Raw genomic sequence first — 27,797 nt, forward strand, 5'->3', positions numbered from 1 at the left:
GGATGTAATAACAGAAAACCAAAGTATCCATGGTTTAAAATCTGCCATGGGAAAGGCAGCCAAAGACAATGGTGGGAGCAGCTTGCATGGAAGCCATAAGAAGTTCTTGATTTATCTCATAGAAAAAATTAACCACAGGAAAAAAAGGTAAACACACCCAACTTTGATATAGCCATAAAATAGCTCAAAACCCCATTTTAAAAATTGCTTCCATTACACATGTTAGAAGCTCCAACACTTGTAATATGACTAAACAAAGGAAAGTTTAGAGGAAATAAATGGTCCTGGAAATCTGGTAAGTTCCCAAGGAACTAAGAAAGATTTCTTACTTCATTGACTTGCTTGTTTCCTGGTCCCTGGGGCTTCCAGTGTCCACCAATGTTCTTGCAGCTTTCTAGTGTCTTGAAGCCCTGGTCCAAGTTGCCTGTTGTGAGAGAATACCCTTTAGGCTGAATCCAGATATCAGCCCCTTTTAGAGAAGCCTGGCTAATGAGCACCAGGACTGAGGCGAATGGGGGAATGGAAGGAGAGGTTATGCTTATGTGAGGCCAGATATGGGGAGAAAAGGGGCTGAAATTAGTAACGAAGAAATCCAAAGACAGTATCTGAATTACTGTGGAGCTTCTTATATTGCTGAGGGAATATCTTGGGGGAAAAAGAACCTCAGGCTTTTGTCTGGAATTACAAAGTAAGAATTACAGGTCTGGACAATTCTCTAATAATCGAAGTCTTAGATGGCATGACGAGCTCGGTTATTTAAATTATATATTGTCAAAACCTTGTTTCCACCAATAGTTCTAATCTCTTGCCCCTCCCAATACTTTCCCAGAACAATGTAAAGAGTTCTAAATTTTCATCCCTTTCTGTAACCTACCTATTAAAAGGAAATGTTAGTAGTGGTTGTGTTTAAAAAACATGGAGTAGGAGAAGAAACCAATGACATAGCTAATCAGACCCAATTAGTAAGTGAAACCTGTGTTCTTAGAACAGCCAAACAGTACTGCTTCCATTTTCGAGATGAAGATACTGAGGCTTACAGAAAAAGAATGATTGTCAAACTACAGAGGGAAGGCCGGGAGGGTTGGGGGTGGGGGAGGTTAAGAGATCAACTGAAGGACTTGTATGCACGCATATAAGCATAACCAATGGACACAAGACACTGGAGGGTAGAGGAGGCCAGGGGAAGGTCAAGGGGAGAAAAAAAAAAGGAGAGATATGTAATAATTTTTGTAATACTTTAAGCAATAAAACAATTTTTTTTTAAAAAAAAGAATAATTGGAACTGACCACACACAAGTACATACAGAAACCCAGCAACAGAATTCAGGTCTTTGTGGCTAAGTGATACCATCGCCAGAGAAATACTCAAATAATGGGTAAAAATATATCAGTTTATTCTTACCTGCTCAGAAGCCATTGTCTTGTTTAAGATTATTTCCAACTGCTGAAGGGACATTCAAGCAAGTGGTGATAGGTTATTCTAAATGTATCCTACAATCCTCTAGATCAGTGATTTTCAACTAGTGTACCACCAGAATTTTTAAAACATGCAATACCTGATTATTTAGTCAGGGACACTGGCCTCTTTTCCCTTGGATTATCAAATAAAACAGATGACAACAAAAAGTACAACAATAACTGCCCAGTGTGAAGGAATCAAAACTGTACCTATTCTTTTTTTTGGCAGATCAGCACAAAATATATTTTTGGTGTCGCATAATTTTAGTAATCAGTTTCTCTGTGCCATGAGAAAAAACAAAAGGTTAAAAATTGCTGCTATAAATCAACACCAATCCAAAGCCACCCCTACTTGGAGAGTCATGGCCTCAGTGGAAAATGATCTGAATGTTATTACCAAAATATGCCTCTGAGTCAGCCACACTTCAAGTGGTTTGAGCAGAACTCAGCCAAGAGGTAGAATGACATATGTGTAGGTATACCTATAGTGGGGTTGCTTTGGATATTCTAGTCCTTTCAAGTAGAAGAAACCCCCACTACTTTTTTTCAAAAGTAAATATTGAATTATAATATTGGTACCAACAGATATTTATTGACTATCAACTACAGGCACACCTCAGAGATAATGTGGATTTGGTTCCAGAGCACTGCAATAAAATAAGTATTACAATAAAGCAAGTCATAATCTTTTTGCTCACGGAGGATCTTGCCTTCAATTTGTAAAAAAAGTGCAACATCTGTGAAGTGCAATAAAATGAAGCACAATAAAACGAGGTATGCCTATATGTAAGGGACTTGGATAGGTATAAGACACAACCCTATCTCTATGTGGTTTATTCTTATTGCCATTCTTATCGTTCCAATATAGTTTTACAGCACCTCGGAGCTATAAAGCACTTTTATATTTATTAGCCTTTTTGAGACTTAAGGCATTGACTGTGAGGTTCAAATCATTACCCAAATATTACAGATAAGAAATCTGAATCTCAAAGTGGTAAAGTGACTTATTCCAGATCATACGTCTAGTAAGTGACAGAGCCAAGATTCAAATCCAGGTATATCTGACTTCAAAACTTTCGCCCTTTCCAACACACAAGGCTATAAGAACACAAACTCCACTGACCTGATTTTGCTCAATAAATATTTCTTGAATGAGTGGGTATATATATATATATATATATATATATATATATATATATATATTTATATATATATATATATATATAATGAGAGGAAGTAGCTCATGTACTAGGGCAGATTCAGGTTGAGTCTGACAGCAGTGTATGTGAGTGTGCATGTGGGGGAAGTCCTTGGACATATGGAATTGGTGAAGGGCAGAGGGGAAAGGGAACCTACCATCATCAAGCACCCCTCTATGAGAGGAACTGTGGCAGGGAAATTGATCAATTCTATTTGATTCAATCCTCACAATGATCCTGTGAGTTAGATGTTATATAGCCTCTCATTTCTCAAATGGGTAAACTGAGGTCCAGAGAGGTTATGCAACTTGCCCGAGGTGGTGGCCCAGAAATTTGAACCTGGTTTCTATCTAATTCCAAAGTTTTACCCTCAACTCCAACCATTTACTCTCTACTGGTCTAATATGAGTGGAGGAAGATAGAAAGGCAGAGATTGAGTACTAGAAAACAAATTAAATTATTTCAGGCTCTGAGCAAGATAGAGGTACAGCAGGTATTACACATAATGGGAATGGGATCCTTAGATCCCATTGCCAGAAGAGTCAGGAATATAAGAGGAGCTGAATGACAACTGGTTTCCCAAATGGGATTCTGACGTTATCTTCCTTTCTAGGGATATTTTTAGTCCTTGAGAAGAAGAGCTACAACGTGAGAGCCATTTATAGTCCAGAGGTGAGAATGGCTGCTGAGGTGATGGCAGGACCTGTGCCAATCTCAGGGGTACATTTTCCCACCCATGGTCTATAAATAAGCCCAGAGCAGTCCCCAAGGTAGGTATTAACCCTGACTTTGCTGGGCCGTCCTCTAAGAAGCTATCATCTATTTACTCCTGACAACTAGGAGGCTGTGGGGGCATTCTGATGCACTTGGCAGTGGAGTGGTAGCAGCTGGCAAAAAGCCTCTGACTTGCCAGGGGTTGGGCTCACTTCCAAAGAGGGAAGGAGGAAGAAAGGAAACAGCTGTGGCAAGATACCCTGGCCTGACCTCTCTGGATTGTGAGAGAATGCCTTGTTTCCAGGCAGAGGACTTAGAAAACATGGCAGGCATCTTCTGCTGTCTAGATGACTTGGTCTGCATCCACCATCTGCAGTTCCTTTCAGCAGGGAAGGATATGGTTAGTAATTCCAATAGAAATGAACTTGAATGGAACCAAGGCTTGGCAGTCCAACATTTAACACTTTGCTCTAGAATTGAAGTTAATATAACACTCTAGAATAGTAGAAAGTCAGGAGGTTGAAGCGCTAAGTCCTAATTCTGTTATGAACTGACCTATGACCTTGGGCAAGTCCCTCCCTTGTCTGAGCCTGTTTCTCCATTCACAAAATAAAGAGGACCCTCCTAGTTCTGACAGAGAAGAATTATCTCCCTGTTTTTAAAATTATTTACTCTCCTTTTACCATCTTCCTGACTTCCAGATATTTATGAGGGAGATGATGCTACAAAAGACCAAAGCCTCTGATTTCTTTGGCTCTTAACTTCCGGGAATGCTGTCAAGGAATTGCAGTGTTGGAATTAAGTTCCAAGTCAAAGCACCCTACATATCCTCCACATGGGGAGTAAGGAAAATAAAAGAGAGAAAGATGATGAGAAGTAGCAAGTCTACGGCACTGCCTTTGGGGTTGTGGGAAATTTTGGGTCATGGGGAAGTAATACCAGGGCTCACAGAGCTTGTTGAGACTATAGAAAACTTTGCAAAGGAATGCTGCAAGGTCTGCGTGTCCTCAGAGTTCATGCAAATTATGTTTCTGTTAAAAGGGCTGGCTGGGGCATGGGGGCTTTTAGGGTATGGTATTAGGCCCATGGGCAAGAGAGCATAGATCCTCCCAGCTGTACCAGAAGATGGAGCTTTACTTTTGAGTGACAAGTATCTGGCAGTCAGGACCACTGGGCTGAGTCTAAAAGGGTGTACCCTGAAGCTCTGAGAAGTAACTTATATGTTCGTGGGGGAAGTCTTTAGGTTTTGAGTGGTTTAAATAAAACTGCCTTGAGCCTTAAGGAGCTTCCCATGGTCAGTGGTCAGTGAAGGAGAGGAAGGACCTGAGACCCACAAAGATTAAAGTCTAGGCAAGATGCAAGAGAGACAGGGCTAGGATGACTCCATGGGGTTGGGAACTATGCATCTGGCCCCTTTGATACAAAGAGGCTGATTATAAGAGCATTATGAAGAAAGTGGACAGAAGGAACTGGAGCTTATGAGACCTGGAAAGTATTAGGTACAGAGGGTCTGAAGTAAAATGAGACCTTGGAAAGGGGATATATTTAAGTGCTCAGTTAAAAGGCCTTCCAAATGAGGATATTTGCACATTAAAAAAGAACATGGAGAGGGGAAAGTCTATACCAAAGCAACATGGACAGTGGATTTTCAGGTACCAATGAGGAAAAGTATTGGGAGACTGAGAGGAGACAAGGGGGAATGAGGGTAAATGTCAACACAGTCTATCTTTGCCTGAGGTCTGCCTGACATGTCATGCTACAGAAACTAGGACATAAAATGCATACCTGTGCAAAGCTTCCTGCGTCTCCTCCAGTACATTTGATCCAACTCCAAAGGATCACTCCATGAGATAGGCAGAGATTGGCATTTTGCCAGGAGGACTTTGAGGGGTAGAGTTTTTGGTGATGGTTCAGCTGGGGGTAAGAAAGCCTGCAAAGAAAACTAATCAGGATTAGTAACTCAATGGGGGTTGGGAGTAGGCTAACACTTGGTTTAAACAGCAGAACATTCCATTTTAAAGTATCATATGGGCCAGCATCCAAATCCAAGCAAACATCCAACTACAAAGAGCCTAAAAGACACCAGGCAGTAGAGAATATGAAAATTAGTCAATCAACTTAAAGAAATAGCACTTATTTGTTTCTCCTTTCTTGGGTATTTCTTGTGTGTTTAGTTTGTACTGGGATTGGGGAAGTGAGGATTTTGCATTTGCTATAGACATGAACCTTTACATAATGTGAGACCTGGGGAAAGTGAATTCATCTGAGTCTCAATTTCCTCATCTGCATAAAAGGATAGTGATAATACCTACCGTGCATGGTTGCTAGGATGAGGAAATGAGATAATACACATAGAACCCATAGTAAGTACGAGAGAGAGAGAGAGAGAGAGAGAGGAGAGGGAGATGGGCAGAGAGGGAGGGAGAGAGAGAGGTAAAGAGAGAAAGAGGGAGAACATCTTAACTTTCCAGAAGAACATCTTAAGACCACATACAAGTTCTCTCTTTTGATATTAACATAGAGAGCTGTTTTCATCCCAAATCCTTCTTACTTTACCAAAATCCTGACCACTAAATGGAAAAAGAGAAAAGGAACTAACATCTGTGAAATACCTCATATCTGTCAGATATCCTGATAAGTATACTTATGCTATCTTGTTTAGTATTTATAACTACACTATAAGGTAGATATTAGCCCATTTTACAGTAAGGAAACCACGGCTCAGAACAGATAAATGAATTTCTAGTGGTCACACAACTTGTAAATGTTAGGTCTATATGACTACAGACCTGCTGTATTTCTAACAAGATAAAAGTAATCCCTGGGCCCCTTCATCCTTCAAATTCATCTTTAACATTGCTAAGCCACTATGAACACAGTACAGGTTTCTTTCACCTGCATCATTCATCACTTAAACAACTGGATGTAAGGAACAGTTAACAGTTTGAATGACCCAGGGAAGGATCTCTGCCCATTTGCTAACCCAATTTCCAAGAGCAGAGACCAACTATCAAAGTCAGTTCATCCTATACACAGTAAAAGTTATGGGGAAAAAGGAACTGAGGCCCTGTGTCATTGTCTGTGTCTACATTTTCCTTTTCTGATAAAGATATCAGTTGTTGGATTAGAGCCCACTTTAATTCAGTATGATGTCATCTTAACTTGATTGCATCTGAAAAGACCGTATTTCCAAACAAAGTCAACTTCACAGGAACTGAGGTTTAGGACTTGAAGATATATTTTGGTGGACACAATTCTTCCCAATACAGAAAGAAACTGCAGCTTGGGGGAGGACCAGAACTAAGCAGCTCAAAGCTTAGATGACAGGGTCAGGAGACCCCCCTGAAAGAGGTAAAAAAAAAAAAAAAAACTAGGTGGAAGACACCATTTGCACTTTAGCTAAGGCCCATCTGGAACTAAGGTTACAATTTCTGTAGCCCATAATGTCTATAAAGAACATCTAATGAAAGGGCGAGGGCTACGCCCTCAATCTTACCCCGGATCCTCCATTTTTGGGCAGCAGCCATTAGCCATGTGCTCAGCAAGGAGCTTCTTCCCTGAATCCCAAGCCTCTGCTAGCCACACCTAGGATTTCTTTAAACTAACCAATGATAATCAAGGGAAGTGCACGCCATAGACACAACCACATCCTGTGTAACAAGACCCCCGACTTGCACCTGGCCAATCGGCAGGGCCAACAGTCCTCTCTCCTCCCCTTACTCAAACCCCCCTATAAAACCCCTCTTCCCACAGAGCTAGCTCTCTCTGCTGCTTGCCGCTGCATCGGCAAGTGTGACTGACGAGTAGCTCAAGCTAGCTTTTGCATCAGACTCGGCGCTCCCTGGTGGTCTTTTGGGGATCCTGAAATCTGGGCTTAACACTACTACCTGGCTGCCCATATTGGAGCTCCTGTAGCATCGAGTTCACAATTTGGTGTGTCCAGAAACACCTTGATATAGTACCCATTTTGGAGTTTATTCTTTGTCCAGTGTTCTTGAGGATCTGGACAACAGAACCCACAACAGGGTGACAACCTTGTTCACTCAGGGAGTGCCCCACCTACTCCTCCCTTGCATTCTGCCAGGGTGGGGCACTAGGAAGGAGAAGCTGAACCCATAGTGTGTATACAGATTCATTGTGGGGAGGTATAGAGAAGAGAGGACAGGATAGCTGAAAATCTGATAAAATCTGACTGTAGTTTCCTTCACAGCCCATAGGTTGTTCAAACAGCTTTGAAATGAACAGCAGCTAAGTAACAGGAAATTGGGCTCAGTAATTCTAGATTCCAGAATGGAGTGAGAGGAAGTGTAGATCCAGCACTGACAAAAGGGCCAGGATCCCTGTATCCTGATTCTGCACCTACCACTGACTCCCTTTGTATCCTCAAATAAGGCTCAGTCTTTTCATCTGTAAAATGTGGAAAATAGCCACTGCCCAGGCTGCTTCTGAGTATGGTTATGAGTATCACTTGTAGGCAGAAGCATAATACAATAGGATAGTGGTCATGAGATCAATACAACAAAGACACCAGGGACATCAAGTGAGAACAGAAGTAAAAGCACATAGTGGGTTTTCAATATATCTATGCTTTCTTTCTACTCTAGGAAGAAATCAGGGAAGACTTCCTATTTCCATTTGACAAATGAAGGAAAACAAGAATCAAAGTGCTTGAAAATGATTTATCAAAAATCTCATATCCAATAAAGTAAAAGAACCAGGACTTTGAAAGTAGGCATTTTGACTCCAACTTCAATGTTTTGTCCCTCAAATATAATACCTCAAGTCCCTCATCCATCATACCAGAATAGCAATAACAACAATAATTATAATTAGTGTGGAAGAAAGGGGCCACATGCTGACCTGACAAGCTCAGGAGAGGCCTGCATGGCAGTCTTGCAAACTCAGAGACCTAAAGTAACCACAAAGAATGGTCTGAAATTAAACTTTAAAAGCAGTTATGGTAGGCAGTTATGTCCTAGGCCAGTATCTTCACTGACAAGGTCAATCTTTACCTTAACTGAGCCTATCTGTCTTTTGCATCTATGATAACATACCCTTGAAATGTCTGGGTAACTTGTAACTTCCCTTTATCTGGACCCCTTGGGGCACAACCAAATGTACTGGGCGCCAGGACAGATACCACAAATTCCTTCATTATCATGTTAATTGATCGTGCACCCACATATGTATGTGTCCATCATTTTACTTTTTATCCAATCCCAGCGGTTTCCCCTGCTTTGCTTTATCCCTCCTCCTTAACCTATCACCCATGAATTTCATGTAACCCACCTACGTCCCTCCTTTGATTGCAATATATAAATACAAACGTAACCCGCCATTCTCTGGAGCATTATCTCAATTCATTGAGGTTCTGCTTCCCGGCATATGTCAACAGTTTGGCTCAAATAAACTCACAAAAATTCTTTACAGTTTGCAATGGTTTTTTTACGTTAACATTACAGAAGTTTTGCAAATTCATTTATATCTGGGAAAGCACTCTGAAAAGAATAATGTCCTGTACAAATCTAAAGAATGCCTATTCCCCTTCCTCCCTCAACTTGTATTTTGCCAATTCTCACTAAGATGTTAACTAATGACAGTTTTGAGGTACAGTCCCTTCCTGTGACAAGTGCTTTTAAGAACTAATGCAAATAGCTAACATTTGTTGTGCCATGACTTTTAGTCACAAACTGTTATATAAGTACTTAAGTGTATTTACTCATTTCATCTTTGCAACAACCCTGTAAGGTGGGTATTATTATCGCACTCATTTTAAAGGTAGTCCCTAACTTCATAGGGTAGTTATGAGACAAAATAAGTTCATACAGGTAAAGTGCTGAGAGCATCTGAGCACATAATGAGTACTATATAAATGTTAGCTAGAATTATTAATATTACTCCCCCCAGAGAAGTTTTAGTCCCCAATGGCCCTTGAAAAATCCCCCAAATGAAGGTTTCGGAAGAGACCATATCCCAGCCTTCTGACATCTTGCCCTTGAAGCTGCACCCCCTCCTGGGCTACAAGAGCAGCCCTAGGCTTGGCCACAATCAATTCTGTGCCAAAGCAGCTACAGTTTTTGGATCCACTTAGCTCTGTAGGGTTGAGTAAATATGCTTCAAAAATAAAGCACCCTTGAGGAAGCTGACCAAAGCCCAGTTTCCCTAGGAAACACAAAGGACCAGGTTTTTCATCTCCATTTGCATATAATGATCCACTGCAAACTTGTGGCCTTTGCTACATACAGAATGTATTGCTTTCATATCCATTATCTCAGTTTAGCCTTATAATAGATGTACAAGGTATTTGAGGGAAGAATGAGGATTTCCAGTTATCAGAGAAGGCTGCAAAAATCCAAAAGGAGAAGGAGGCTTGTCAGTATTTGTGGCAGAGCCAAGACTGGAACTCTGAACTCTGGGTACCTACTTGACTTTCACTTTCTTGTTTGTTAGGGGAAATCCTTTCCCTTCTGTGGGACTCAGTATCCTCATCATCTGGAAAATAACGTGATTGGACCAAATGGTCAACAGGATCTCTGACCTATATCAATGTCCCCTGACATTCAGCTTTCCTACTCCACTTTGCTTTTTCCCTGGATCCAAGTGCTTGTCTGCGCTGGTGTTTAACACCCCAAAGAAAGATAACCAGCATCTCCTAGCATTCAGCAGAGGGCACAAGAAGCTTGCCAAGGAGAGCCATTCTAAAATGAGCCACTGGGCGTCTCTCACTGGACTCAGGGAAACAATTATAGGTTAAGCTGGGAGGAAAAAACTAGAGAAGGGCAAAGAAAAAAGATAATTGGGAATTAACTATGCAGCCTCTGGTTCAAATGGCCCAGAGAGGGGAAGGACCTGTCTCAAGGTCACAAAACAAGTAGCGGGTAGAAATGACACTAGAAGCCAATTTCCTGACCTCAGACATGGCTTCTTCTACCCCATTAACTAGCTGCTGCTACCGTACTGCTTTAGATTGTTTCTCTGGATGCATGTTGTCACAGTTTTTAAAAATTTACCAAATTTCAATAATAATGATAACTGCTACAGCTATGGATGCCCATAGTGTGTCATGAGTAGTGCTAGGCGGGGCACTTTATATACTCTGGGTCTTTTGATTCCCCACAACAGCCCTCTTAGGTAGGCAGTGTTTTGTCTCATTTCGCAGATAAGAGAACAAATTACACACAAGCTTTTGTGACTCCAAAGCCTGTGCTTTTGAAGAATGCACCACAAGGCACCTCCGTGCTCAGACCACACAGTCCTGTAGCTAGGAGATGAATTCATCTGTGAACCTCTTCCTAGTGACTGGTAACCTAGGACATACAGTACCCAACTGTAATTAGGTACATTTGTTTGCTTGACTGTTGGTCTTAAAACCACTGACATGAAATTTAATCCCAGTATTATGCCAAATTTTATGTCCTTAAAGCTTACCAAAAATGATACATGTAGGAAGAGCATGCTTGTAAACATATTAATATCCTCAGAAAAAGCAGTCTTATTGCTTCTGTTCTGATGGGCCAAGCTCTCTGAAAGTGGAATGTGAGGGATGACAGGACAGGTTGAGAATTATCAAGCTAGACTACCTTACCACCATCACAACAAACAAGAAGGAGAATTTTAATTAACTACCCTTAAAAATACTTTGCCTTAAAATTACTGGAGAAACTATAAGATACCCCCTTATAAAACACTAGAGGCCCAGTGTACAAAATTTGTGCACTGGGGGGGCGGGGCGTCCCTCAGCACAGCCTGTGCCCTCTCACAGACAGGGACCCCTTGCTCCTTACCACCCGCCTACTTATTGCTCCTTACCACTCAGCTCACTGCTCCTTAGCGCTGTTGCGAAGGAAGGAGAGGCTCCCACCATCGCTGCTGTGCTCACCAGCCATGAGCCTAGCTTCTGGCTGAGCTGCACTCCTCCTGTGGGAGCGCACTGACCACCAGGGGGCAGCTCCTGCATTGAGCGTCTGCTCCCGGTGGTCAGTGTGCATCATAGTGACTGGTCGTTCTGGTTGTTCTGCCTTAACAGTAGCTTAGACTTTTATTATATAGACTCTTAAGTCTCAAAGCCAAATAATCCCTTCTAGTGTTTATTTAACATTCCTCATACTACAATTCTAGTACATTTTTCTTTGTCCTTGAATGGGGGTGTAGTGAGCACCTGTTTATCACCACTATAATGAGACACTCTGAAAACTATAGACAGCTCGACTAGGGCACTAGACTTGAAGTCAAAAGTGTGATTTGAATCCAAATCCTATTACAATCTGTATGACTTTGGATAAGTCACTCAACCTCTCTGAGCTTGTTTCCTCACTGGTAAAATAAGTAAAACCACTTTCACCTCACAAGGTTACTTTAAAAATTAAAACAATGTATGTGACAGCACCTGTAAAAGGATGGATATAAAGCTACCACTCAATGAATGCTGGGAGAAGAATGTAATTAGGCTGTCTGCCTACATTCTTTAGGTCAAATAACAAAGTCTTGTTACACCAAGATAGCCTCCTTCCCTCCATAGAGAAACTGAGGTCCAGCAAGATGGCAGGACTTGTCTCAGAGTCCTACAGATAGTTGGGCACAGTATTGGGACACAAATCCAGGTCATCTTACACTCAGCTTAGAGGCTTTCCTTAATACAATTTCTGGATTCAGCTACTGTTGGTGGGAGAGAGGAAGGTGGCAAAGAGGCCCACAGGAGACCATGGCTGTCTTGGGTGTCATTAAATGATCCTGGTCACTCTGCTGCCATTCCCAGAGCTACAGTTTTGATTCAAGGCTGAATTGAGGTGCAAGTGCAGGAACTGAGCCAAAAAGGGGGCAAAAGTTTCCCAGGGATTTAGGATCAGTCAATGACTGATAGGAGTATTCCTTCCAGGACATTCCTGGTAGAAGGTGAGGTTGTGGAGAGAGCACGGGAGTTTAGCTGACTTCTGGGGTCCTGAATATTTCAAATGGTGATCTGAAAAGACAGCTCCCCTCTTACCTGAGTATTGGAAACTCCAGTGCAGGCCTTGCTGGCTTCACTCTCTGTATCTGTTGCATCCATATCCAAATCAGACTTGTGGAGCTGTCCTGCCTGACTGGACCCTGTGGGCCCCCTGCTGGCCTCTTGCTCTTCCATCTTGCTGAGGTTCTCCTCTAGCTTCTCCACAACAGCTTGAGTGACAGCCCTCCTGGAGCAGGTGCCGAGCTCAGGGGACCCTCCAGCACTGTCATCTTCCTTGAGGAAGTTGACTACAGTCTCAGTATCTTCTTCAAGCTCATCAGAGGAGCAGTGCTCCCTGGTGAAGGCACCATTGTAGTGGCAACTGTAGCCTTTCTGTGGGGTGGAATCATTCTGGAATTCAAAGGTAGTGGATGTTGACATCCAGGCCAAGGCAGCAGTAGAACAGGGATCTTCCAAGGCTTGGCCCAACATCTTCTTTCCTTCAATGCTCATTTGAAAGGTGCATGAGGCCTGTGAGGCATTGAGGTGGCAGTGCTGGTGCCTCCCAATGGCACTGCCACACTGTGCAGCCTCAGGGGGCCTGAAGGGCAAGTTTACCTGGGAGTAGTCCTGGGAAGCAGCACCCTCCAGAATGAAGCCTTGGGTGTCCTGGGCCAAGTAGGCCTCGCGGCGTGGGTGGCAGCGGCGTTGGCAGCCCATCTGGGACTCTTCTCGGGAGAATGCCCGCCACTTGCGGGCCACCTCGGCCATGTTGCTGAAAAACTTAACAACACCACCAAAAGATGCAGACTTGTCTCGGCGCAGGTGCCCAGGACTTTCCTCATAGCCTCCTTCCACGTTCCCTTCCAAGTTGGAGCCCTCAATGATGACCCTGAGTTCCTGAATTCTGGAGTTTCTGGCTGATATTTGTAGAGCCTCATGGTCCCCAGAGAACATGTTTTTCAGATAGCTCCTAGCCCACCTGTCGCCTCTGCCACCAGGCTGCCCAGGGGCCTCTTTCTCACAAGGTCCTTCCTCCACTTGAATACCAGAGTCTTTGAAGGTCCACGCTTTCTGATTTTCCCTATTGGGAGTGTGCACAAGCCTCTGTGCCTCTGGAAGGAAGGGCTCCAGGACCTCAATGTGGCCTGCATAAGAATGGCGGAAGGGCTTTGGGGTCTGCTCAGCCTTCCTCACGTGGTAATTACTTGAGAACTCCTGGGGTTCCTGGGGCTTGCTGCTCCTAGGAGCAGTATTCTTAGAGGCCCCAATGGAAGGCTTCAACCTCTTGAAAGACTTCATCCGATCCATTAATGTGACTTTAGGTTTCAACTCTGATGACTTAGAGGTGTCTCCCAATAAAATCATGGACTGGGGTCGCTTCCCCTGACAGGAAGGCCCTTTTCTGCGACTCACAAAATTCCAGATCTTGTTGACTTTGTTTTTCTTCTTGTTTTGACCACTCTCATCCCTGGAACTCAAGTCATACTGCTCAGAATCCTCTGGCTCCGTCTCCCCAGTCAGGTTTTCTACCTCAGGGCAGCTTTGGAAGATCTGAGTCAGGTAACCCTTAGGCACCAGCTCAGAGAGGGAGGCAGTCTTGCAGCTGGTGAGAGTTTCCATGGTAACAGCAAGGGATGGGGCCACCAAGGCACAGCGGGAGGCCTGCTCAGTGATTTCAAGCTGAAGAAAGGTGAGAAAGAGGGAGGGAAGGAGAGAGGAAGAGGGAAAAGGAGAGGGAGAGGGAGAGGGAGAGGGAGAGGGAGAGGGAGAGAGAGAGAAGAGCTAGATTAGGCAAAGCCACAAACAGGGTTCTTTACAGATTTGCCATGATCAAAAACATAGAATATACTTTGTAACCACTGAGCCACAAAATCTTTAGGATCTGGATTGGAGGAGATGGCAATTTATCTTGTGTACTAAGAAAAGCTAAGATTCCTATTTAAAAGAAAATATACTTGAGAGGAACATAACTTAAAGCTACTATCATCAGATCCTGACAACTGAGCAAATATATATTTTTAAAGCCAAAAAAAGTAAAAGCTAAAAGGTACTTCAGAAGTCCATCATTTTGATCCTTTCATGTTATGGGGAGGGGGACACTGAAGATCCAAAGAAAACACCTGTCTTGCCTAAGCCACAAAGCCAAGGGAGCAGCAGGTAGGAATCCAGTCCATGCTTCTCTTTCTCATTTGTTCCTCCATTCACGCGGGAAACCAATTGGTTGAGTTCACTTTTCAGATCACCTGCTCAGCACTGACCCCGCAGCTAGGTGCTGGACACCACTGAGATGAAACAGACACATACACCTTGTCACCCAAGCTCACAGGTTACTGGGAGCAACTGGTTGTCAAAAAGAATTACAGTATAGCCTTATACGTGATCTTATAGAGGTATGGTCAACGTCAGTGGAAGGTGAGAGGAAAAAAAAGGCAGGGACAGTAGACTGAGGAGGTGCTGGGGCTGGGAAGAGGTGGACAGAGCAAAGATTAGGAGTCCCCAGGATTGCTTTCCAGAGCAGCAGGAACTAGATCTGGGAGCTCACTCCATCTAGTGCTCTTTGTCCCTCTGCCCTGCACAGCCTAAGAACAGGGTTTGCTAAGAGGGAGAGAAGCGAGAAGGCAGATTGATAGGCAAAGGGAAAGGAAGGAAAGAGAGGGGAAAGTGGGCAGAACCCAGAGCCCCAAAGACAGTTTCTGCCTTCTTGGTGGTTTTGCCAGTGGGCAGCTCACTCCCTCAGGATCTGTTTGTTCCTCCTTCTCTACTCTCATCTTCAAGGTTAACTTTACTCTGTGTCCTTCCTGTACTTACGTGCACAGCCTACACAGAATCTGTTTGACTCAGAAAAAGCTCAGATTGAAAAAAAATGAGCAAAAGTAAGGAGTTTGGGAAACTGAGACCATAAAGGGGCAGAAACTTGACCTAGATCACACAACAAGCCAGTGGCAGGCCAAGAAAGGAAGCCTAGTCATCTGGCCTCCCAGGCCAGGAAGGACACTTACCTCTGTTCCACACCCCCACCCTCATCCATAAGTTCTGTATAACTCAGGATGATAATAACAGATAACATTAATAAAAACTGCACTAACTTTATCTACTTAGTTCTCACAAAAACCTTTGAGGTGGGTACTACTGTCCTCCCCATTTTAAAGATGGTTCAACTGAGGTGCAGAAAGATTCAATTATTTGCTTAGATTCTCCACAGCCATGACTAATAGAGTTGGGATTTGAGTCCACACAGTGACACCAGAAGTCGTGCCCTTAACCATTATACTATACTCCCTTGCTAGAACATGGCTATGCACACAGAAGATGGTCCATTAACAAGTCTGCCTGCCGTCCTGACTGTCTGCTGACTTCCTTCGGCAGCAACAGAGCAGAATTAGACTCCTAAAAAAAAGGCATCTGGACACATTGTTAGTGCCAAGGTACAAAGTGGGGGAGGTGAGTCGATGGGAGATGACCACTATACATGATAACCCTCCTACAAAAACACTTCCTAAATCAAGCAGGACTTGGGAATTCAGAACTCAGGACTCTTAACATTCCCCACTTTTCAATCTGGCCAGAGCCCTTCCCCTTGGGTTTTGCCCCAAGTATAACCCAAAAAAGAGCGTGCCCTGAGAAGATCCAGTCTTAGCCTCTAAGTATAACTAAAATAAAGAAGAACTCTGAGAACCACTAGTCCACTCCACCCACCATTGCACAGGATGAAACTGAAGCACAGAAAATTTAAGTGAAAAGCAAGTAGATACACATTGCATATTTATGTACCAACCACAGCTGTAGAGCTGGAAGGGATGTTGGAAATCATAAGGGGCTAGCTGGGCCCCTTATGCTACAGCAGAATAACTGAAGAAGAGGAAATCCAAGGGATCGGCCCTCAGCACACAATTACTGAGTGAAAAAATAGGGCCCAGTTTCCCATTATGCAGGCCAGACCACAGTGCTCCTCCTTTGGTTCTCTCATTGCCCTAGTGTTTATAGGAAATCCACTGAAAAAAGGGAATGCTACAAAGCTGAACTTTCCTATTGTGAAACTTAAGAATGGACACAATAATAAAAGAAATCCCATTTTTACATAAACCCATTTGTTCTAATCATCATTTTATAAGAGTTTTATGAAATAATTAAGATTAACAAAAAGGATATATGAGGTGAAACCTTTATCAACAAATTTGATAACATTCATTGGACCAAAAAGACTCTTCCTAAGACAGAAGTAGAGCCATCATTATAACACACAACAACAGGGGCCTCCATTGTCACGAGCAAACACACTGCATTCATGCCTCTATGAAGGAATATCACCCTGCATTTTGATTACCTATTTATGTGCCTGACTCACCCATAAAACCAAGAGCTCTTTCAGGATAAATACTGGATCTTGTTTACTTTGCTATCCTCAATGCTTACTAGGTATCTGACATATAGTTGGTGCTTGAGAACGAGGATATAAATCAAGAGTTAGCAAACAGCCAAACCGGTTTGGCTCAGTGGATAGAGTGTCGGCCTGCGGACTGAAAGGTCCCAGGTTCGATTCTGGTCAAGGGCATATACGTTGGTTGCGGGCACATCCCCAGTAGGAGGTGTGCAGGAGGCAGCTGGTCGATGTTTCTCTCTCACTGATGTTTCTAACTTTCTATTCCCTCTCCCTTCCTCCCAGTAAAACATCAATGAAATAAAATAAAAAAGTGATTCATCCCACTGGCTATTAAAAAAAAAGAGTTAGCAAACAAAGGCCTGTCATCTGTTTCTGTAAAGAAAGTTTTATTGGAAATCAGCCAAACTCATTTGCTTACATATTTAATTTTATTTTTAAATATATTTTTATTGATTTCAGAGAGGAAGGGAGAAGAGGAGAGAGATAGAAACATCAATGATGAGCGAGCATCATTGATCAGCTGCCTCCTGCATGGCCCCATCTGGGGATCGAGCGCACAATCTGGTCATGTACCCTTGACGGGAATCGAACCTGGGACCCTTCAGTCTGCAGGCTGATGCTCTATCCACGGAGAAAACTGGCTAGGGCTTACATATTTTATATGGTTGCTTTTGTGCTACAAAAGCAGAATGAGTAGTTTGAATTGATACTGTATGGCCCTCAAAAGTCTAAAATATTATTATCTGAACCTTTACATAAAAAATTTGCTGACTCTTATTGCATTTGCATGTATATATTGCTTACCAATTTTACATTCCTCTAGAGTGGACATTTATGGCTAGAGTGGACAAATAGAACTAGGGGAGTGAACTATTTTGTATCACTGAAAGGATTCCACACATACAGGTAAGATTTAGCAATGGAAAAAATTTTTACCCATTTTTCTTTTATTTTTTTTATTTTTTTACTCTATTACAAATGCCCTCCCCACACACACCTTCACCACATTATTGTAGCCCATGGGCTATGCATATATATTCTTTGGTTGGTCTCTTCTCATCCTCCCACTCTCCTTCCCTCTGAGATCTGTCAGTCTGTTCCATTTAACAATGAGAAAAGTTTTTATTTGCCTAATTAAATCTCCTGTTCCCACAGGCAATGAGTGGCAGAGCTAGGACAAGAACAATGGGCACATATGATGTCAAATTCCATGCCTACTTTCCTGCACCTGACGCTTTCTTTAGGACCCTCAAGTAGGATCATGCAAGACAATTCATTGATAATTCTTACCAAGGTACCATTAAATGATACAAGACTTGCTTAAGTCAATAGGCACTCATTCTCCAATTCACTTGAAATCTGAACACAGTTCTAAATATCAAGCAATCTTGCAAATGGCTTTCTGTGTCACATAGATACTGTGAATGTTAAATGAGATGAAGCCTAACACAATAAGGGTGATAAAGACTAATCAGCACCTAACCTGAACCAATCACTGGACTAAGCAGTTTCTTAATATTGCAAATCCTCATCACACAGCTAAGAAGTATTATGAACCCCATTTTAAATGCAAAAGAGAAGGCTCAGTAGAGAGGTAACACGCCCAAGGTCACACTTAGAGCCAGGATTTGAACTGGGTCTGTTTTATGTCAGAGGCTGTGATCTTTTTTTTTTTTCTCTGAAAGCAATTTTTATTTTAAACACCATAAAATAGATATATACAATATGTCAAACTGCACAGTAGACTTTGGTCAAGGAGCAGTACTGGGAAGCAATAAAATAAAATTTTAACTGGCATTTTTTATTTATTGTGGACACTGACACATGAGAAAAAGTCAATTTCATTTGGAGCAGTTGCAGTTAAAAAGGATCCCTGACAGGAACTGAGCACAGGTGGTCACCAGCAGGGCTTGTTTAAAATGCAGAATTCTGGCTTCTACCCCTAGGGAGGCAGATTAGGTGGAACTGGGATAGAACCCAGGAATATACATTTAACAAGCACTCAGGAGAGTCTGACCCAGGCCCTTTGAGGACCACACCTAGTCCTACTGGATTGGAGGGGCTAAAGTCTCATTTCCTGAGACTGTTTGCTGTAGTACCATGCCCCCTTTTCTCCTCCTGTGTCCTCTCAGTGGTGGCAGTGACTACCTGTCACTCCACAAGATATGTATGGATCAGGAATTAGAGGTAAGAGTGGAAGCCAGGGAGATGAAAGAAACTCCATCACTCATGCAACATTGAGAGAACTGAGATTCAGCTGGTATGCTAGTGATTAAAACAGCAAGAAATTGTGTACTTCTTGGAAAATAGTCTCTGCCCTGAATATCCCTAAACCCTAGTCCTTCTCTGCTAGTAAGTGCCCCCAATTAAACTCTCTGTAGAATGGGATCAATAACACCTTTTTTTCATTTTCAGATTTAAAAATTTTATTTCTGAGCCTGTAATCTTTAATCACCACCCACACTGTTCATCAAAGTATAACAGTGTCTGGCACATCATACCACTCAATTAGCAATTTATGGGATTATGTTTTACTTTATTTTCTTAAACATTAATTGTATTGATTTTAGACAAAGAGGAGGGGAGAGGGAGGGAGAAACATCAATGCTAGACCAAAATATCGATTGGCTGCCTCCTGCACGCACTCTTCTTTTCACTTCTTATTCCTCCACTTGGGTCCTTATCTGTCAGTATCTGCCAGGTGTCGAGCCCTGCAACTTGGGCATGTGGCCTGACTGAGAATGAAACCTATAACTTTTTTGTGCACAGAATTATGCTCAACCAACTGAGCCACACTGGCCAGGGCTTACTTTATTTTTTATCAGCAGCTATTATTTAGTGAATGTTTGCTATGTAGAAGGCATTGTGTTATGCAATTTCTTAATTATTAACTGGCTGGATCTTTACAACCACACAATGAAGTTGGTACTATTATTATCTCAAATTTGCAACTGAGGAAGCTAAGGTACAGAAAAACTAAGAAACTTGACAAAAGTCATGCTGCTAGCATAGGGTTGGTATTAACAATTTGCTTTTATAGAAGATATTTAAATCTTTTAAAAGCTTCAGTATTAAATTGGGTTTACTTCAGCTACCTAGACAACTCATGTCTATGGAAAGTCTCATTCCACCAAATAGAAAAAAAATGAGAAATAGCTTTATGTAGGTTTTATACATCAAAAAAAGGATTTAACCTCAAATATCTGTATTATTAAATATCAAGTTACCCTTTACAACTGCTATGCTGGATTAGATGCCTCAAAATTCAAGACTAAATCTGATTTAGCTCTGGTGACTTCACAGGTACCTGCTTTAAATTACTTTGGCAGTGAAATAACTGATCTGGTTTCCTGAATTAGTTTCAGAATAAATCACTGTTTTTAGATGTCTTGTGTGTATCACTCACAATTGAAAACAATATCTAAGACTGGGTTTTAATAATTCATATGTATTATGTGAATATCAATAAATAAGTAAGCACTCTTTTCACAGGAACATATTAACTAAAGTTGTCCAAATTAGTTATTAAAATTATGACTGAAATTATTTACTTTCACCCTGACAGAAGTCGACTTAAAGCAAGCATATTCATGTCATATTTCTAGTCCTTTTTTGTCTAGTTTCCATGGAATCATGTACAGTGTGTCTACTATTAGCAGATGCTGACAGATAGGGCCTCAAGAGGAGGAATGAGAGGTGAAAAGAATAGTGGAACACTGGGAATGTGTCCAAAAGAAGAGGGGCTCAGCACTTGGAACAAAAAGAAAGAAACTTTTACAGTGAATTTTAACTGAGGATGAATGGTCTGAAACAGCAAAGGGAGTGACGAAGGGTAACAGGAAGAACATTACCTAATATAAGCAGCTGGCTTATGGGGGTGGGGGTAGAACAGATTTTTGTGGATGACCCACTGCTCTTCCATGTTGTCAGCAATATTGGAAAATAAAAATGCACATATATGATTCAACCCTGTCTCTGCTTAATTGACTCAAGTAGTGACAGGCAGTATAGACCCATTCGTTGTCCAGTTTCATAGCTCTGAAATTTAGGTCTTTAACTCATTTTTAGTTAATTTTAGTAAATGATTGAAGTTCCAACTTCATTATTTTGTATATGCCTATCCAATTGTCTTAGCATTGTTCATTGAAAAGACTATTATTTTCCCATTGGATGGGCTTGGCATCTTTGCGGAAAATCAGTTGAATTTAGATGTTTGTTTGTTTTTCTGGACTCTCAAAATCTATACTTGTGCCAGTGCCACGCTCTCTTAATAATTGTTGCTTTCTTGTAAATATAAAATTCAAGATTTGTGAATCCTCCTATTTTGCTGTTTTCCCCCAAAACTGTTTTGGCCATTTTGGATCCCTTGCAATTCCGCATAAATTTTAGAATCTACCTGTCTTGGTCTCACCACAAAGAAATCAGCTGGTATTCTTTTTTTAAATTGAATTTATTAGGGTGACAATAGTTGGCTAAATGAAACAAGTATCAAGTGTACAACTCAATAAAACATCATCTGCAAACTGCTTTGTGCACCCAGTGTCCCAAGCAAAGTATCTTTCCATCCCCACTCCTCCCCGCCCCCGCCTTTGCCCAACTCCACCTCACCCCCATCACCCTTTCCCACTGGCTATCACCACATTGTTATGTGTGTCTATGTGCCCTGCATGTATATTTTCTTTGGTTAATCCCTTCATCTTCTTTCATCCAGTCATGCTCCCCCATCACTTCTGGCAGCTATCTGTTCCATGTATTTATGCCTCTTTTTATTTTGTTCGTCAGTTTATTTCGTTTATTAGATTCGACATATAGATGAGTTCATATGGTATTTGCCTTTCTCTGACTGGCTTATTCCACTGAGCTTAATAATCTCCAGGTCCATCCATGGTGTCCAAAAAGTAAGATTTCCTTATTCTTTATGGCTGAGTACTATTCTATGGTGTAAATGTACCACAGCATTTTTTTCCCCATTCATCTACTCATGGGCATTTTGGCTGTTTCCAGATTTTATCTATTTTAAATAACGCTGCAATGAACATAGTAGGGGTGCATACATTCTTTTGAATTAGTGTTTTGGGATTCTTAGGATATATTACCAGAAATGGCATCTCAAAGTCAAAGGCAGTTCCATTTTTAAAGTTTTGAGAAGACTCCATACTGTTTTCTACAGTGGCTGCACCAGTCTGCATTCCCACCAACAGTGCACAAAGGTTCCCTTTTCTCCATATTCTCGCCAGCACTTGTCATTTGTTGATTTATTGATGGTTGCCATTCTGACAGGTGCAAGAAGATACATCATTGTAGTTTTAATTTGCATCTCTCTAATGATTCGTGTCAGTAAACATTTTTTCATATGTCTCTTGGCCATCTGTGTGACCTCTATTTTTTTTTTATCATCACCCAAGGACACAGAGTGAGAAACAGATCTGTTGCCTTCTGTAGGTGCCACAAACAGGGATCAAATCTGCAACCCAGGTAAGTGCCCTGACCAGGAATAAGTCAGCAACATTTCAGTGCACAGGATGACATTGACCCAACTGAGCCACTCTGGCCAGGCTGTATGTCCTCTTTGGAGAAGTATCTGTTGAGGTCCTTTGATATTTTTTAATTGGATTGTTTGTCTTCCTGGTGTTAAGTTCTTGATATATTCAGAAAATTAAACCTTTGTCAGATGTATCTTAGCAAATATGTCCTCCCATATACTCAGTTCCCTTTTCATTTTGTTCATGGTTTTTTGCGGTGCAGAAGCTTTTTTAGTTTGATGTGCTCCCATTTGTTTATTTTTTCCTTTGTTTCCCTTGTCCCAGGAGATATATTGGCAAAAAATATTGCTATGAGAAATGCCTGAAATTTTACTGCCTATGATTTCTTTTAGAACAGTGGTTCTCAACCTTCCTAATGCCACGACCCTTTAATACAGTTCCTCATGTTGTGGTGACCCCCAACCATAAAATTATTTTCGTTGCTACTTCATAACTGTAATTTTGCTACTGTTATGAATTGTAATGTAAATATCTGATATGCAGGAAGTATTTTCATTGTTACAAATTGAACATAATTAAAGCACAGTGATTAATCACAAAACAATATGGAATTATATATGTATTTTCCAATGGTGTTAGACGACCCCTGTGAAAGGGTCGTTCGACCCCCAAAGGGGTCTCGACCCACAGGTTGAGAACCACTGTTCTAGAATATTTATGGTTCTGTTACATATAAGTATTACATATATTTTGAGTTTATTTTTGTGTATAGTGCAAAATGATGGTCTAGCTTCATTTTTTGCATCTATCTGTCCAATTTTCCAACACCATTTATTGAAGAGACTGTCTTTACTCCATTGTATGTTCCTGCCACCTGTGTCAAATATTAATTGCCCATATTGGCATGAGTCAATTTCTGGGGTGTCTATTCTGTTCCATTCATTTATATGCCTGTTCTTGTGCCAGTACAAGGCTGTTTTGTAAAAGGCGAAAGATTTATGCGGTCTGAAGAGAAACCAGAGCATACAAGGCTGTTTTGATTATGATTGCATCTTAGTACAGTTTGATATCTGGTATTGTGATCCCTCCAACTTTGTTCTTTCTCAAGATTGCTGAAGCTATTCAGTGTCTTTTTAGGGTCTCTATAAATTTTTGTAATGTTTGTTCTAGATCTGTGAAGTATGCCATTGGTTTTTTTTTTCTTAAATATTCATTTATTTTCAGGTAAAAATCCTATGTCTTATAGCCAGGGATGCAAGGACTTGTATATCCTGGTTGGAATAATGGTTCCTCTCTACCTGGGAAGTCACTCTGTATAGTTAGGGGCTGAGAGGGAAGGGGTTGAAATCTGAGAAGGTAAAGGTTTTTCTTGGAACAAAGCTAGCTGTCAGTCATCACCAGATCACTATTGTGGCCAGAATTCTAGAAATGGTGTACAGTTCATTTTCTATTCATTCTTCATGAAGTACACCACTCTGTTTAACAGCCGGTTCTAAATATGATGGTTAAATTTTCAAGGTCTTCATCCTTTAAATGTAATTCTTCAAGCAGGGTAGCTAGAAACTGTGTAAACACCATATTTTCCTGAGAATGCTTCTGAATGCCAAGAATAGGCGTCAGTAATGACAGCAACACCATAGCAATTAAGGTCCATTCTGCAGGTTTGTGTATAATATTTCTATTTGTTAATCTGAAAATTCGAACAAGATTTTTAAGTTGTGTGTAAATATCTCCTAATGTAATCTGAAGAGGCCCCAAAAGTCCAGGCAATACTTTACTCAATTTTTTTAGTATGATGCGTTTTCTAACCTGGTTCTGAGAACTTGAATCTATCAGTGGAAAGGTGGGATCATGCTCTTCTGAGTCTTGTGATTTGGTGGTTTCTTCATTTAAAACACACTGTCCTCTATAAAACTCTCTGATCCTTAGGTCTAATGTTTCAGTTTCCTTTTTCAAGCTCTCATAACTTGGCAGTGGTTTAATGGCTGTATCTGAGGCCCTGAAAGGGAAAGACTCATCCAAGCTGTCCTGAGATTCCCGCAAGGTAGGGGAATGACTATCTGGGTCAGCGTTTATGTCATCTTCATCAAGCTCTTCTTCTTTAACCAGAGGGCCTGAGGAGGGTTTTGGACACACAGAAGCATAATTCTGGCCATACAAAAACCTCAAAGTTTCTTCTGTCTTCCACTCAATCAAAGTCTCCTTCAGAACTTTAAGTAAGTTTGCCTTCGCAACTTCAGGACACACCTGCACTGAACTAGAAGCTGACGTAGAAACTTGGTTTGATTTGACAAATTTCCTCTTAAAATGTTCAGCACTTTTCTTACTTATGCCTACTAAAGTTATTTCTGAACTATTGTATTTATTTTCAGGAATTTCTGAGGCATCTAAGTTTTCTCTCGAAGGACTATTTAAAGAAACCTGAGTATTTACCTTCTGTAAAGGAAGCTCACAAGTAGCAGCTTTTTCCTGACTATCTAATCTGCAATTGCCTAACTGCTCAGTAATACTTATTACTGCCTGTTCTTTGTCTTTTTGCTTGAAGTTAGATTTTTGACAAGCTTTCTTTTTCATGATGCTTTTTATGTGCAGCTGTTGCCTTTTACCCGTTGCATTTGGTCTGTTTCCTGGTAGAATGGAGGAAACAAAGTCTTGCTCATTATCACTGCTACTATCACTATGAATGCTAGAAGAATTAGATTCATATTGCTTCTCAATGTGGCCAGGACTGTCAACATCTGATGTTTTAATGGTCTTACTGCATAACTGTACTTCTTCTCCAGAATGGCCACTTTGTCCCTTCTGTAACAGCTGAAAATCAGGGTGTCTTTCTTATTCTCGAACCCATACTGGAGTTTTAGAAATTTGTGCTTCAAAAAACTTAGATGCTTTATAACAAAAATTGCTGCAAAAACACTTTCTTTCAGTAATATCATAGACTTTATTGGTTTTGGTAGAAATTTTATATTTCTGTTTTGGTACTATTCCTAGCTTCTTGTGACATAAGGGATAACCACAGAGCTTGATAATAGAACATTCATCCACGACATCGCTGTAGTAAGCAGGTATGATACACTTCCCACACTCCATTAAGAATTCTTCTGTAATATTTTCTTCTAAAAGTTGTTCAACAATATGTAGAGCTTTTCTCTCAAACTCAATCTTCTTTCTCACAGTCTCTTCTAGTTCTGCTTTCCTTTTAGAAGCATCTTACTGTTTCAAGGTGCTTGTCTGTTTAGTACCTGCGGCCTTTCCAGAGGCGCGGTGGGCCCAGGTCTTGCGGCCAGCAGGGACAGCCCAGCAGATTCGGCCATGGGGCGCGTCGTCAAGGGCTCCGGTCCCACCATTGGTTTTTAAATAGAAATTCTGTTAATTCTATAGATCGCTTTGGGTATAGTATAGACATTTCAATGATGTTAATATTACCAATCCATGAACAGAATTTATGCTTCCTCTTATTTGTTTGTTCTTCAATTTCTTTCTTTAGTGTCCTATAATTTTATGAGTTCAGGTTAAATATATTCTTAGGTAACTTATTTCTTTTGTAGCAATAGCAAATGGGATTGTTTTCATCTGTTTTTTTTTTAAATTATCTTTATTGTTGAAAGTATTACAGATGTCCCTTTTGGTTGTTTTTCTCATTGACCCCCTCCACCCTGCACCACCCCTCCAAGTCCTTCAACACTCTATTGTATGTGTTGATGGGCTATGTATTTAGACATATAAGTTTCCCTGTTAATCACTCCCCACCTATTCCCCACCCCTAACTTCCCTCTGAAATTCGTCCATCTGTTTCATGCTTCTGAGTCTCAGGATCTATATTGTTCATCAGTTCATTTTGTTCATTAGATAGCACATGAGTGAGATCATGTGATACTATTTCTCTGACTGGCCTATTTCACTTAGCATAATACCTCCAGATCAATCCATGCTTTTACAAATGGTAAGAATTCTTTCTTTTTAACAGTTTTGCAGTATTTCATTGTGTACATGTACCACAGCTTTATATCCACTCATCTGCTGATGGACACTTGGGCTATTTCCAAATTTTAGCTATTATATATTGTGCTTCTATGAGCATAGGGGTACATATATTCTTTCTGCTTGTTGTCTCTGGTTCCTTAGGATATATTCCTAGTAGGGGGGTTGAGAGGGTTAACTGTAAATGCAGGAAGATAAGGCAGGGGTCCAGTGGGAAAACAAAAGCAGGTGGAACTTAGGCAGGGGAAGACAGGACAGTTTGAGCAGCCTAATCACAGAAACCAACTATGCAGAAATAAGGAAATGTTTCTGGACTCAAAGGGGGAGGCATGGAAAAATAAGGGAAGGCCTGCAACAATAAGGTGAACTGGCACAGAGAAACAGAAAGTTCAGCATAGCCCTAACCGGTTTGGCTCAGTGGATAGAGCGTCGGCCTGCGGACTGAAGGGTCCCAGGTTCGATTCCGGTCAAGGGCATGTACCTTGGTTGCAGGCACATCCCCAGTATGGGGTGTGCAGGAGGCAGCTGATCGATGTTTCTTTCTCATAGATGTTTCAAACTCTCTATCCCTCTCCCTTCCTCTCTGTAAAAAAATCAATAAAATATATTTCAAAGAAATAATCTACTTGTATAAAAACCCTGGGTGGTGTTCATCATGACCAGAACTGCTTCGACCAAGGGAAAGGAAGTCAGTCCTGCAGGGGTTGTCTTGGCAATGGCTGCGCCCTACCCGGAGCTGTTTCCCAGAGCTGTTTCCTATAAGGGCGGGTTTTTTTTTTTTTAATATATTTTATTGATTTTTTACAGAGAGGAAGGGAGAGAGATAGAGAGTCAGAAACATCGATGAGAGAGAAACATCAATCAGCTGCCTCCTGCACACCCCCTACTGGGGATGTGCCCGCAACCAAGGTACATGCCCTTGACCAGAATCGAACCTGGAACCTTTCAGTCCGCAGGCCGACGCTCTATCCACTGAGCCAAACCGGTTTCGGCGGTAAGGGCGGGTTTTGAGGCAGGAACCTGCCCTGGGAGTGTGGAGGCATTATCTTTATAAAGTGTGCCGCGCCAGCACAGCCAAGGATGAACCTGAGTGGGGGCGGCTGAAAGGCTTAGAAAAGACAGACAAGAGTATGAAAGCCGGGTCTCAATGGGATGCTGCTTCTCTGAGAGACAGTGACCATGCCCACAGCCATGCCTTTATTTTATAGCAGATGCTGCGAGGCAAAGTAAGGGCATGACCAAGATGTTTACAACATTCTCCTGGGTTTCAATCCTACTCAACTACATGCACCTGAACTCTATCAAGCCCACATCACTTAGGCACGTGGGGCCACGTGTTTGGACCATAGGTTCAAGCTTACAACAACAGCTGTTGGCTATAATTGTGTTGGGAGGGCCCTGCCCTCCAAGCTGGGACTTGCATGTGGCAATGAGAGGACTGTGCCCTCTCATCAGTCCAAGGTTTGAACCTGTCAAAAACACTGTAGCGGCTCCCCACAATAAAGTTTTAATTCTGTTTCTTTGTTACTAATGTTGTGGCCCCACCCTATAACAAAGAAACAATTTCCAGAGGATGAGGCCCAGGAGTCAGGATTTTAAAAAGATTCCCAAGTGATTCTAATGTGCATCCAAGGTTGAGAACCACTGCTATA

General features: G+C 41.6%; 1 protein-coding gene and 1 pseudogene across 2 annotated transcripts; both read right to left on the minus strand.

Moving 5' to 3' along the window:
- Positions 1–311: 311 nt before the first annotated feature.
- LOC308511670 (uncharacterized protein) lies at positions 312–13,920 on the minus strand (the record flags this gene model as incomplete). Its single annotated transcript, XM_081081634.1, has 3 exons — positions 312–424; positions 5,157–5,301; positions 12,355–13,920. The coding sequence occupies 3 exons, from the start codon at positions 13,918–13,920 to the stop codon at positions 312–314; spliced, it is 1,824 nt and encodes a 607-aa protein (XP_080937760.1).
- Positions 13,921–23,643: 9,723 nt separating this feature from the next.
- LOC308512141 (putative RNA polymerase II subunit B1 CTD phosphatase RPAP2) lies at positions 23,644–25,478 on the minus strand (annotated as a pseudogene). Its single transcript has one exon. The product of its transcript is annotated as a putative RNA polymerase II subunit B1 CTD phosphatase RPAP2 (transcript).
- Positions 25,479–27,797: the final 2,319 nt, after the last annotated feature.

This window comes from Myotis nattereri (assembly GCF_964212035.1).
Source record: "Myotis nattereri genome assembly, chromosome: X".
NCBI classification, from domain to species: domain Eukaryota; kingdom Metazoa; phylum Chordata; class Mammalia; order Chiroptera; family Vespertilionidae; genus Myotis; species Myotis nattereri.